The 14,568-nt window shown below is 39.6% G+C and overlaps 1 protein-coding gene across 1 annotated transcript in view; it reads right to left on the reverse strand.

Moving 5' to 3' along the window:
- Rec114 (REC114 meiotic recombination protein) overlaps positions 1–14,568 on the reverse strand; it is an 87,450-nt gene that overhangs the window by 58,555 nt on the left and 14,327 nt on the right. The window contains exon 2 of the mRNA XM_004628748.1: positions 13,733–13,822. Coding sequence (XP_004628805.1) covers positions 13,733–13,822 — 90 coding nt within the window. The remainder of the gene's footprint in view (positions 1–13,732; positions 13,823–14,568) is intronic.

A 14,568-nucleotide genomic window follows, 5' to 3' on the forward strand; every position in this document is an offset into this window, starting at 1 on the left:
GAGAGAGAGAGAGAGAGAGACTGCAGCGGTCTGGAGAGGAGAGCAGGAGACAGCAGGAATACACTGAAATCAGAGAATTCTTCCACATCATGTTGTACGGATTCATCAAATTTCAGTGAACTCAATGATATTCTTTATCCAAAATAAATTACACTCCAAAAAACCATTTTAAGAGATGCCAATGATAAATCAAGTAAAACATTTTAATATATATTCAAAAATTTAACATTCTTATTTTTTATATTTTAATGAGAAAAAAAGATACAGTAGCAATGAAACAGTTTCAAAACACATTAGGATAGTTACAATAATTAATACATTGCATATTGCTATCTTCATAGTACTTACTCAGAGGATGAGATGCAGACATGATATCTCGTCTAAAGAATATTAGTTAAAACTTTTATTCTCAATGAAATAAGAGAAAGTAGCTGTATATCTATCCTAACTCTTTTGTGTGTGTATATATATATTTTTTTCTTTTCACAATAAAACAGTCCTTTATTTTTACACTTTTGTGAAGTTAGTAATGCATAACACTAGGATGCCTAGCAACTGATAGCTAACCTTAACCAGACAGAACATTCATCTCAGGAGTGAGGTAGCCTGTTTGCTTTAGGCACTGATTTTATAGACATATGTCCAATAATGTCAAAGAGACAACCTCAGTATTCCAGCAGAAAATGGGAAGGACACTGTAGATTTCCAGAAGGCTAAAAAGCTTGGAGAAGAGACACATTCACAGGCTCTGTGCACTGACAGCTCTGAAAAAGATGCAGATGTGAATCCAATGCTTGTAAACATTCCATGAATTAGAAGCTGACTGTTCCTGTAAATCTTTCTGGAATAACATGATAAGTCCCAAGAATAAAAAGGCCACAGTCCAGCAAAATGTGAATCTTCCTAGAGTCTGGCAAAAGACAGTGAAACAAGAAGACAGGATTTGGACAAGCTTTGCTGAGATTCACTATACCTACCCCAGTTACAGGAGGTCGCCAGCTCTCCTTCCTGTACTAACAGAACACAGAATTTCATACAACTATACTGCATTTGGGTCCATGTCTTCCTGGCACCACCTGAAATGGGACACTGGGCAGGCACCACCAGGAGTGTTGGGAAGGTCAGGAAGAGGACCGCTGCCTGAGGAAGGCTTGAAGAAACAAGAGCCATCAAAATACTTAGGTCATTTTTTTCTGTAGCATTTATTTAGCTGAATTCAGACTATATCCCTCCACTATGGCAGACTGTGTCCCCTAAATGCCTATGTTGAAACTTTACCACTAGTGTGAATTTGTGAAGCAGGAGGCCTATAACAGGTGACTGAGTCCTGGGAGCAGAGCTCTTATACATGGGACTGCCCTTAAAAGGGGCTTACACAAGGACACAGCACCCATCCCTCTTTGTTTTTGCATTCTTTCACATATAAGGACTCAAGTGTTCCTCCCCTCAGGAGGATGCTGCAACCTTACCCACATGTGTAAATACTGTACAGCCTTCCTAGTATAAGAAATGACACCAGCTCACAGCACCAGAAAGCAAGCTTTGATCTTCTTGGATGTCCCAAACTCTACAATCTCGAGGAGGAAGTTTCTATTGTTTGTAACTCCCCAGTCTGTAGAGACCAGGTTCCCCTGCCTCCAACAAGCTGCATCAGATGGTTAAGTTAAAGAGAAAAGGCCCAGGCATCTAGAGCACCACACACTGGATTCCCACTAAGGCAGGCAGGCAGGCAGGCAGGCAGCTTAGACCCCCAAGGACAGCTGAAAAGCTGGGAGACTGGGGAGGGATGGTGGCGGGCACCTCCCATGCCTCTCAGAGGAATAAGTAACTCTTCACGCCAATACGAGTCATAGCAATTGTAGAAGGCCTCCAAGCTCGAACTTTCCACTGCTTGAACAGCAGTTTGAAAAAAATCTGCTCAGTGTTCTCAACTTTGCTCCACAGTACAACTGAAAATCTGACTTGAAAAAATCTTTGAGTCACATGTTGCTGCATCTCGCAGCAGACACAAAGGCTGCAGCCTGACACTGCCCTCCCCCAGCAAACAGTGTTTGTTTGTGCAATAAAACATTCGTCACTGTGGTTTATTAATTTATTTTTGCACTTTATTTCAATATAACCATGGCTCCAAAGGAAGTCAGTGATACCAGTAGTAAAACTAAGAGAAAAACTGTGAGCACCATGATGGAGTTGAAGAGGAAAGAAATTACAAATTTGCTAAAGACCTAAAAATATGAACTTATAAGTATAATTTTAGGGCCTCAGAACCAATTATTTGATTTTCCATTTATTTATTTATTTATTTATTTAATTTATTTATTTATTTGAACCAGGGACTGAACTCAGGCCCTTGTGCTTGCTGGGCAAGCATTTATTCTACTGAGCCATCTCTCCGGCCCCTCCATTATTTGTTAAGAGAAACATATATTTAGTTTCCTAAATTTCTGGGTGTTCAAGCAAGAATTTGGAACAAATTGAGTTTGATAACTGAGGTATCACTGTATTAAGTGATGAATATATAAGTTTATTTAGATGTGGAAAAGGATAAAGAGCAGCAAAATGCTTGGATTCTTACTAAAACAACTCTTTGATATGAAGGAAATAATATAACTCCCAAGAGTTTGTGTTTCCCCAAATCAAAAAATAAATTCTAAGGAACAGCAGAATAAGAGTAGGAAAACTCTATGGAGTGAGCTCCCAAGAGCAAAAGGGGCCCCAAAAGCAGGTTGCAAAGAGCCCAATTCTCAAAAGAAGTTTCAGAGAGCAAAATCACAAGGTAGGTACAATACAGGTCAAAACTATGATCAACCGATAAGATTACAAGCATAGCCGCCTAGGTAACATTGACCAGTGGAGAATGAGGTCATATAGCCAATACACATGGAAAGAACAAAGATCATTTTTGAAAGCCACATTTCAGGAGGTCAGGTCACCTATCTAGGTGACTGATACCTAGCCTGTACTGGACCAGGTGATACCAATTATAACATAATCTTCAATTTATTGCTTATCCTTTGGGAGGCATGTAGACCTGAACATTCCATCTTTTCTTAAGGTCTGGCCCATGACAGATGCACCTCTAACTTGCTGTATGTGTCCTCATCGTCTGCACTGACTCCCTCAAGGGGTAGCGCTGGAAGACTGCCTATATGTTTCTACTTAACTCAGCTGTCTATAATATCTCTAAAAGATATGACAAGACACCAAAACAGTGAAACTAAGTTGATGTGTGTTATAGATTATATCTAAATGTCCCCCTAAAGCTTGAAGTACTCATAGGTGGGGATTTAGGAGAAGTTGGATGGGGGGGTGTAGGATCATGGGAGGGTATGACAATGGTTTAGGTCACTGCTTGGTGTAACATGGTTCTGGGAGTGACTGGATACACTTACTAAACAGAGAAGACCTATCTAGGTACGGGTGGCACCAAAGGAAGTAACTAAGACAACGCCAGCGGTTTTAAATGATGGGAATGGATGATAAAGTTATAGAGAGCTTTGTGTTCCCTTATCTTCCAGAAAAAGTGGCTGAAGAAAAGACTAACTTCAATTTAAGAAGCTTAAATATGTGAACAACTAGATTCTGAAGGTTTGTGCTAAATCCTTCCTCCTAGAATATTCTACAGTTGAAATTCATTTGGCCATTTTAAAAACTGGATTAAAATTCATGTTTGCAAACTACAGAGTTCATAATGTAATATTTTTACTGGTAAATGAAAAAATTCTTTTAGAAGAATATTTGGGTGGGGGTGGGTGTGAAAAATACAAGGGAAACTAAAACCAAAAGCTATGACCCCTATCAAAGTTATGACCCAGGTTTCCCAAGCAAAGAGAATTAAAATTGTTTCAAGATTATTTAACTTGTGTCTCAGGCATAATTATGTTTAGGTAAAGACTGTCCTGCTGGATCAGAACTGACTCACATAAGCAAGGAGTGTCTAAGATAATGTCTGTGGTCTTGGGAAATCATTGCCCTCTCTGGGTATCTTTCAAAACTTGGCTTGACACTTTGGCTTCCCAACTCCTAGGTTGAGAAGGGAGATGAGTGCAAATGTGTTTTTTAAATTTGGAGAAATAGCCAAAAGGGTTTATGAATTCTCTAACCTTTTTTAGGAGAAATAATCAGTAATTCATTTCTGTACCTTAAATTCCAGATGTGATAAAAGAAAGGCATAAATTTGGTCATGTAATAAAAATAAAAAAATTAACATAAGCAAAACTGAGAGAAAAATACAAACTGGGGAGTTGTGGTTGAAGATTTGTAACTGAAACCACTTATAAAATGCTATTCTCCCTAATAAGTATGGAATGTAAGGAAAGAGGACAGTCCACCAAAGAGAAGTGCACTTTTTTCACGAGCTCCAGGGCCCAGAGGAGAGACACCTAACAGAGGCGATCAGGCCAAGCAGGAGGAGGCAGAGAGAACTATAGTGAATAATTCAATACCCCAGAAACACACTGCTTCCAAGTCTCCACCATCCATCCAATGTACTAAAGTACTGAGTCTACACCTAGCCCAAGCTAAAAGAAGAGATGGTTGGAGAAGATCACCTGAGACCAGGTGGGGAAAAAAAAAATCTACATTGACCTACTGAACGTGTATTTCCTATGCATGTGCGTGGACAGCAATGATAGTGTACAGGGGGATAAGCCCAATCCTACAGCTCAACAATAAAGCCCTCATCAGACCCTGCTCTAAAGAAGACATACAAATGGCCAACAAGCACATACAAGGCACTCACCCTCAGCAATCATTAGGGAAATTCGAATCAAAACCACGTGATACCCCCTCATCCACAGGAGGACAGCTTCTGCATCCATCCGCTTTTCATTTCTGGGACACAACACCTGAAGTCTCATAATTTAAAGGAGCCTCCTAGCTTAACATGGCTCACAGTTTCGGAGGATCCAGCCCCTGGTGGAAGGCTTGAGGCAGGAACATCATGACAGAAGCCCCTGGTGAAGCAAGGCTGCTTACTCACGATAGCACGGAACTAGAGCCAGGGAACTAACTGCACTGGAGATGAAGGGGCCAAGGATCAGACACAGTACAGAAGGTCAGCCTCCACGATCCACCCAAACACACCCAGATGTTTAATAATCCAGGCATTATACAAGCCCGTGAAGCTCATAATGCAGTTTTATTGTTACAATTATTATAGGAAAAGTCTTTATTTTCTTTTGTCATTCAGGGAGTCAAACCAGAGCATTGCACATCCTAGGCAAGTGGTCTACCTCTGAGTGACACCCCCAACCTCAGGGAATGAATAACAAGTATGGGTGAAGATATAGAAAGACTGGACCCTGTGGACTATTAGCAGAAATGTAAAATAGTATAAGCACTGTTCTATTAAAAATAGAATTATTGGGCTGGGGCGATAGCTCAGCAGTCTAAGCACCTGCCTGGCAAGACCAAGGACCTGGGTTTGATCCCTGGTAATGCATGCTGTGCTGCTGTACCAGCCACTGAAACCAGGTGTGGTGGCACATGCCTATAATCCCAGCGCTGAGAAGGCTGAGACAGGAGGATCACTATGAGTCTGAGGTGCACAGCAAGACCCTATACAAATAAATGATTTTAAAAAGACAGTAAAAACAGAATTATCATATCATTTACCAATTCTACTTAAATATTCATACCCAAAGAACTGAAGGAAAGGAAAGGTTTCAAACATATCTGTCCATTCATATTCACAGTTGTATTCTTAAGCACAAAGTGGAAGCAACCTAAGTGTTCACTGACTGATCAACTGGTAACACAATATAGCGGGAGGATCCTGGTAATGGCCTGTTTGGATCCTTTTTTTTTTTTTTTTTTCCTGGTACCAGGAATCAAATTCAGGACCTTGCGTTTGCCAGGCAGGTATTTAAGCCACTGAGCTATCTCCCCAGCCCCTAGCAAACAAAAAATATATATTAATACAGTAAAATATTACTCAGCCCTAAAAAGTAAAGAAACTCTGACAAACGCTATCACATGAATGAACTTCAAGGGCATTATGCTAAGTGAAATAATCCAGTCCAAAAAGATAAATATTATATGAGTCTACTTACATGAGGTACCCAGAACAGTCAAATTCATAGCCAGACAGTAGAACAGCAATGACCCAGGATAGAGAAGGGAGAAAGAAGGAGTTGTTGTTTGATTAATAAGAAGTTTCAGTTCTGCAAGATGAAAAGAGTTCTGGAGAGAGATTATGGTGGTGGCCGCCACTGACACATATGCTGAAAAATGGTTAAGGTAGGAAACTTATGTGTTTACCAACCATGAAAAATAAAAATTAAAGGCCCAAAACAGTCAAGGGACGATCTCTTCAGATACCAATGCTGGAATGCAGATGCCAGCTGAGCTCAAGTCCAAGGCAGACCAGGACCTGGCCAAGGTTCTCAGCCTTCTTGCTACATCAACCCTGTGACATAAATGGCAAGGGAATGCCTGGTGGAGGTCCACACGGAGCTCTCCACAGTGACATCTGCAGCTGAGTGCAGATGCTAAACAAGGTCTCACTTCCCTTGGTTTCAAAAGGGAAACTGGAAACATCAGTAAACACCACACACGGGTCAGCCTAAAGCTCTGCATCCATCCTGTGGGACTCACGGGAGACAGCAAACAGGCCTATGAAGTTCCAGGGAAATGGAGTTCAAACAGCAGCTCAGAGCCAGGCAGGAAACCCAAAGCCTTGTTGGCCTATTTGAATTTTCACAAAGCATATTATATCCATGGAGCTGTTACTGAGCATTAGCTACCAGTTTTCCCAAAAGCAGTGATTTGTGGGTGGGGAAGAGTCAGCTTTCATAAAAATGAGAGAATCAACAGCATTTTCATCCACAACTGGATTCTCACACTAACAACACTAGTGGCTAAAACTTGCCATAGATGTCCCATACTGTGAATATATTCTATGAATTGATGAAAACTGTTTCTTTAGGGAATAAAATACCTTTAAAATATGTATTCTTACTTTTATCATACACATGTAATATTTAAAATCAAATACTTCTTTTTTTTAACATTTATTGTGTGTGTGTGTGTGTGTGTGTGTGTGTGTGTGTGTGTGTCCAGCTCAGCCCACCAGGGGGCGCGGCTGGCTGGCATGTGGTGCTGGGGGATTGAACCGTGGTCCCTGTGCTTTAGACAAGCTTGTTCCAAAAGTAGGTGCTTTAGACCACTGAGCCATCTCTCCAGCCCTAAAATCAAATACTTCTACAATAAACTTTAATTCAGTAAAAACTGGTACTTTAAAAATCTATTAACAGAGATAAATAAAAATATAGCATCTCAATAGATGAAGAAAAGTATTTTTTTTTAAAAAACCCCTCAACTCCTACTTCATGATTAAAAACTTGGCAAACCAAAGTGAAGGAAACGATGAAAAGGCAACACATGGAAAGGAAGAAAAGTTTCCCAAACTTCAAGTCTGACAAGAGGTTAATACCAAAATATATAAAGAATGCAAAGCAATAGCAAAAGCAAATAATCCACTTAAAATTTAGAGAGAACCATGCATTAGTCAGCTTCCTGTCACTGCAGCAAACACCTGAGATAATCAGTCCCAGAGAGGAGAGTGTTCTCCAGCCCAGGCCTGGGGGCTCCCGTCCGTCATCAGTTGCCCCAGTGCTGCAGGCCTACGGGGCCCATCATGGTGGAAGAGAACAAAACCACTCACCTTGAGGCCAGGCAGCAAGAGAGCAGAAAAAGGGGCTGGGCCCCACACTATTTCAAAGTCATGCCCCTATACCCTGAGCTTCCCATTAAGCCCCACACATTCTGATACTACTCTGGGGAAAGTCTTCACACAGAGGTATTCAAGGGACATTGACTATCCCAATTACAGCAGACTGAAATAGACAATTCTCCACAGACAGACTGAGAGCTGGCAAGCTTCCGGAAAGTGCTCAACATGACTAATCAAACCTGCAGTGTGCATCACTCAGATTTCTGAGAGTGCCCACTATCAAAAAGACAAAAGGTAGAAGCTGGGGAGATGCCTCAATGGAGTAAGCACTTCCCTGGCAAGTGCAAGGGCCTGAGTTCAATCCCTGGTTTCACAAAAAAAAAAAAAAAAAAAAAAACACACACACACACACAAAAAGCAAACAAACAAACAAAAAAGGACAAAAGATAAAAACTGATGGTGAGGAAGTGAAAAGAGGGGAACCCTTACGTAGTATTAGTGGGGTACACATATTATGGAAAACAGTATGAAGCTTTGTCAAAAAAATTAGAATAGAACTCCTATATTATCTAGCAAATCTCCCTTCTAGGTGTATGACCAAAGGAAATGAAATCAGTATTTGGAAGAGGCAGCTGCACTCCCATGCTTACTGAAGCACTGTTTCAACAGCTAAGAAATAAAAGCAACCTAAATGTCCACTGATGGATAAACAAACACATGCATACACATACAGTGGAATATTATTCAGCTTTTAAAAAAAGAAATCTTGCCATTTTGGACAATACATATAAGCCTGAAGTACCTTACGTTAAGTGAAATAATAAATAGAAAAATATTACATGATCTCACATGTAGTACCTTATAAAGTTTATTTCATAAAAGCAGAGACTGGAACAGTGGTTACCAGTATGGAAGAAGTGGGAGATGTTGGTCCAAGGGTGCAAAGCTTGAGTTACATAGGATGGATAAGTTCTAGAGGCCTTAAAGCAGCATGGTGACTAAATTAATAATACTCTATTGTGAGTAGATCTTAAATTTTCACACACAGTAACTATACCAGGCGCTGATGTGTCAATAGCTTGACTATAGTAATCATTTCACATATTTATATGTTAAAACACCACACTAGCTGAGCCTAGTGGTACACAGCTGTAATCCCAGCACTCAGGAGGCTAAAGCAAGAGGGTCATTGCAAGTATGAGACCAGCCTGGGCTACAAAGTGAGCCCAAGGCCAGCCTGAACTGCATAAGAAGATCCTATCTCAAAAAGACAAAAACAAAACAAACAAAAAAATGTACAAAACACACTAAACACCCTAAATACATAAAACATTTTTATTTAGAAATTACCAGAATCTTTTTTTTTTTTAAACATTTATTTATTTGTGTGTGTGTGTGTGTGTGTGTGTGTGTGGCCAGCTCAGCCCACCAGGGGGCAGGGCTGGCTGGCATGTGGTGCTGGGGGATCGAACCGTGGTCCCTGTGCTTTGTGAAGTTTGTTCCAAGTAGGTGCTTTAGACCACTGAGCCATCTCACCAGCCCAAATTACCAGAATCTTAAAGGGGAACAAGGCGACTGGGTAAAACCAGGAATGGAAGGGAATTTCCTCAATCTCATAAGGTATATCCATGAAAAAAAATTTATAGCTAACATTATACTGTATGATGGAAAGAACGAGTGTTTTCCTAAGACTATAAACAAGGAAAGGACATCAACTCTCACAATCTAGCCAGCATAAGTTAGAGGAACAGGGTGGAGGACCCCGGGAGAGCAAACAGACTGGAAAGGAGAAGGTGAAACTACCTTCAGTTCCAGTAAACAGGCAATGTAGAAAATCCTAAGAAGCATATGTGAAAGCCATGTAGTACCTGAGACCACAGGATACATCTAGTTTTTAATATTCACCTTGTGTTTCTACATACTAGCAACAAACTATCAGCTATTCAAATTTCAAAAATTCTATTTATAATAACAAAGATATGAAATATGTATGGGCCAACTTAAGAAATCATTACAAGACTAGTCTGTGAAAACTGCAAAACACTACTAAGAGAAATTACAAGAAGCTACAAATACTTGGAGATTTAAAACATGCTCAGAGGCTGGTAGACTTAGTAGGAAGTCCATTCTCCCCAAATTGACTTATAGATTCAAAACAGTCGCACTGAAAACATTAGCAAGCTCTTTTGTAGGAAGGCACATTCTAAAAATTTACATGAAAATGTAAATAACCTAGATGGGCAAAACAACTTCGAAAAAGAACACAGTTGGAGGAATCATACTACCTGAATTCAAAAATTATAATAAAGTAAAAGAAATCAAGAGCCTGTGATTGCAGTAAGGAGACACATAGGTCAACAGAACAGAGGAGGCCAGAAATAAAACAACACATACAATACTCAGCAATCATTTTCAAAAGGCACCAAGGCAATTCAATGATGAAAAGCAGGCTTTTCCATAAATAATCCTGGAATAACTGATCTCTATTTGCAAGAAATAGACCCAAATCCTTAACTTCCATCATATTAAAAGTCAATGCTTACTTTAAAATTACTTTTAAAAATAAATTCCCCAAGATGCATGATTACATCTTATAATATTGCTTTAAGGGAAAGAAAATATTTTCTACAATAATAAATCAATACTAAAAATTTAATAATAGGCCAAAGTTTTATTTATTTTTTAATTTTTAAAAAAACATTTATTTGTGTGTGTGTGTGTGTGTGTGTGTGGCCAGCTCAGCCCACCTGGGGGCAGGGCTGGCTGGTATGTGGTGCTGGGGGATCAAACAGCGGTCCCTGTGCTTTGCCAAGTTTGTTCCAAGTAGGTGCTTTAGACCACTGAGCCATCTCACCAGCCCTAGGCCACAGTTTTAAATACAAAGCTACAACTATGTAAAATTTCTAGAAGAAAACAGAAATTTATCTTGCAATCTTGGAATAGATGAAAATTTATTAAGTACCATACAAAAAGCATGAAACAGAAGAGAAAAATTTGGACTCCAAATATTTTAATTAGCTTCAGAAGATACTATAGAAAATATTTCTACCCTTGCAAAACATATTTCTGATGAAAGACTGTAACCAGAATAAGAACTTTTATAAGTCAAATATGAGAAGGTAAACAAGTCAATGGAAAATAGTTATTAAGAGGCATGAGCAGACAGGTCCCCTAGGAGACATACAAATGGCAAACAAGCACATGAAAAGAAAGGCAAATTAAAACCTCTGTAAGACACCACTACACATCTACTAGTTAAAATGTAAAATGACTGACAATACCAAGCGTTGGAGAGGATACAGAACACCTCATATTCTTGTACCCTGTTTATGGTATAAGAATGGAACTTTGAAACATAGGTTGGCAGTTTGTTAAAGGGACACATTCCAAAAAGAGAGAGAGAGAGAGAGAGAGAGCGAGAGCGAGAGCGAGAGCGAGAGAGAGCGAGCGAGAGCGAGAGAGAGAGACAGACAGACAGGCAGACACACACACACACACACACACACACACACACACACATTCCATATGACCCAACAGTTCCTCTCTTGGGCATTTACCAAAGAAAAAGGAAAACACATACGCATACAAAAGCTTGTATGTGTTTAGCAGCATTATTCGTAAGAAAAGAAAGAAACAGCCCAAACATCTACCCATCAGAAGCTGAGTGAATAAGTAAGTTAGGTTCATTCATACCATGGAATACTGCTCAGTAATGGGAAGCAATGGTAATGAGAACAGTGAAGAACTTACTGATGGTGCTCAAAATGGATGAGTCTCAAAAGCATTATGCTAGAAGAAGCCAGATACAAAAGACTATATCGTAGGACTCTGTTACATGAAATTTGAGCCAGATATATTCGCTGCAAAATGTACACATTCTTCAAAACAATGTTGTACACAGTAAATAAATGCAATTTACCCATCAACTAAAAAACCCTATATTTATAAATATTTGTTTAAAAAAGAAAAGACAAAAACAATAGCAATAGCACAGCAGTGGCTGCTGGGAGCCAAGAGTGGACAGAAGAGCCTCACTGCAAAGTGCACATGGGAGCCCTGAAAGGGTCACCTGAAAGGCCTCCACCATGACTGTGATATCAGCCACACAACTGTGTATGAGTGTCAAGACCTGTCTAGGTGAACACAAAATTACTGAGTTTTATTTCATATAAATTATACCTCAATAGAGATGATTTTTAAAGACTATTTTAAGGGCATTTTTAAAAAGGCCTTAAACTACTTAACTTAGCAATTTAGTGAAGACCATCTCAATTATAAAAAAATAAAAAGGGGCTGGGAATATAGTGCAGTGTGAAAGTCCTGGGTTTAATCCCTAATACCCTTTCAATATAAAGAAAAATCAAATAAAGAAACTCAGTAATGAAATGTATCTATAGACACATTTAAACTGTAGAGAGCTGCCCTGGTAGCTCCCAGCAATGGGCATCTCAACATCTGATAAACTCGGCTTTGCAACAGCAGTGCAGACCTCATTCACATGACACACAGTGACTTTCCCAGTGTGTAACATCCCTGGCTGAGGGGGACAGAAAGATGGGGCAGAGACAACACTGGGTGGAGCCCCGCACCCTCACTCAGCAAAGACTCCTCACACTGCCAAGGGAGAGCGAGCCCCGTGCTAGGCACCCCTCATCTGGGAGTGTGCTCTTCCCTGGAGCAACAGAAACCTAATCTCATAAGGTGACGCAGGCGCTGACAGTGCCAATAAAGCAAAGCGGTGCAACGCAGGCTGCAGTTGTAAAAGTCACAAGGAATACAAAGATGTCTTTGCAGGTCACTTCACACTCACTGACAAGGCTGATTTCAGTTAAGTGGAAGGATGAACCGTTACGATACACACATGTGGGATGCTACCATCACGTAACAACATGAAAGACAGTCACCAAAATTAATCTTTCAAATATATTTGGCCCCTCTGCTTATCTGTTTCTCCTACAAGAATGATGATCCTCATTGCCAGTAGAAATTTCTGTCTTTGCTACTCACTGATATCCCTAGCAACCTCCAAAATGCTTAGCATATTCTAATTGGTCACTGAATATTCGTTAAATGAATAAATTATGCCTATACAGTCAGCAATCAGCTGTTATGAATGAATTAGGTCTGTGTGGACAGTATCCCCACTTAAATACTGCAATAACTTTTTATAGTCTTCTTCCTTGTATAATTTCTTTGGAAATTAGTGACTGTCTTGTTTCTTCATCCATTTTGTTTCTGCATATCAAACAGAACCTAAGGGGCTGCAGAGATAGCTCAGAAGTCTAAGCACCTGCCTAGGCAAGCACAAGGACCCAGGTTCGATTCCTGGTACTGCATGCCGTGCCAGCCCCAATCCAGGCATACCAAGCCAGCCACCAAGACCGGGCATGGTGGTGCACACCTGTAATCCCAGTAGTGGGGAGACTGAAACACGAAGATCACTATAAGTCCAAGCTGCATAGTTAGACCCTGTACCAAATAAATAAAATTGAAAAAATTGAAAAAAATAAGTAGAACCTAAACTTTCAAGCAAAGTGGTTCTTGTTTCCTTTTTTACATATTTCTTCATTTTAAAATATTGTATACACATATATTCACACACACATCTATACATACATTTAGAATAAAAAACAGATATCTTTTTAATATTAGGAAATTTATGGAGGGATCCATTAATTAAAAACAATGCATTTTGTTTTCTTTTGGTTATCCCTCTGTATCTGCTGTTTTCCCTACCTGGAAAACCCTCCCTAGTCTTCTCTGCAAGTCTAGCCTGTCTTCAAATCAATCTCTCTAATTAAGAACACTTCTTTATAGCAGGCATTATCAATCCTTTCATCTATTCTGATCCCATAAACCCTAAACTCCTTGAGGGAAGGCAATATCCAGTATGCTGCTCTATTTCCCACCGTTACAACAGGCTTGATAATGCTTCATTTCTTGAACTTAATGAATGAATTTCAGTGAGACAGAAGAAACTTGAGGGTACAAAAATTAATGTAAAGCTAGAGATACAGAAACACATTTGCATATTAAATCACTAAGCATGAAACCTACCAGTAGTGTCTGTCCTTGAGAAATGAAGAAGTGGCCTGATACAACTATGGTGAGAACAAGATATCCAGATTCTTCATCGGAATCAAAAACCTTAAAAAAAACAGAGAAATATGTTTAAACATTTTCTGTAATCCTGATAAACTTACTGTTCTAGTAACCAAAATATGTTCTCATATTTACTTTTCTGCCTTGAGTGTTCTTTCCTCTCATTTAATCTGTAACCATCCCCTTATATTTCCAAGTTTCTCCCCATTATGTATACAGCCTATGCTATCAACTCGGCTTCTAAGAGGTAAAAGTAAATACCAGTGTTTTGAAACAAAAACAACAGAAGATTAAAAGCCAAGAGCTAGGGATGCATTTATTCTGACCTTCAATTTTCTTTCTATAATATATATATACATAATGCCTTATAGCTTTGGTTTTTTCTTTTTTGTATTTAGAGCAAGGTGTACAGAGTATACAGGGTCTCACTATGTACATCGGACTCATAGTGATCCTCTCGTTTACAGCCTCCCAAGTGCTGGGATTACAGGCATGCACCACCACAAACAGACTCAAATGTTGTCTCAGCACACCCTACCTGCATCTAAGCAGACACTTTAATCCTCTGAGCTATTTGGTCTGCCCACCTTATAGAATTTCTGAGAGACTTCAGAGTCCCTTTTCCTCTAGCCAAATAATTCACATTACACAACAAAACCCAATGTTTTTCTGTGGATGATGTCTATCTAGTTTGTCGGTCACTCAAGACTTGATACAACAAACCTGAACATAATCCTCTTGGTGTCATCTAGTCACCTGGTTTCATTCAGTGGTGCAGTCTATCACACTAA

This window comes from Octodon degus, unplaced genomic scaffold (assembly GCF_000260255.1).
Source record: "Octodon degus isolate 3935 unplaced genomic scaffold, OctDeg1.0 scaffold00026, whole genome shotgun sequence".
Taxonomy (NCBI): domain Eukaryota; kingdom Metazoa; phylum Chordata; class Mammalia; order Rodentia; family Octodontidae; genus Octodon; species Octodon degus.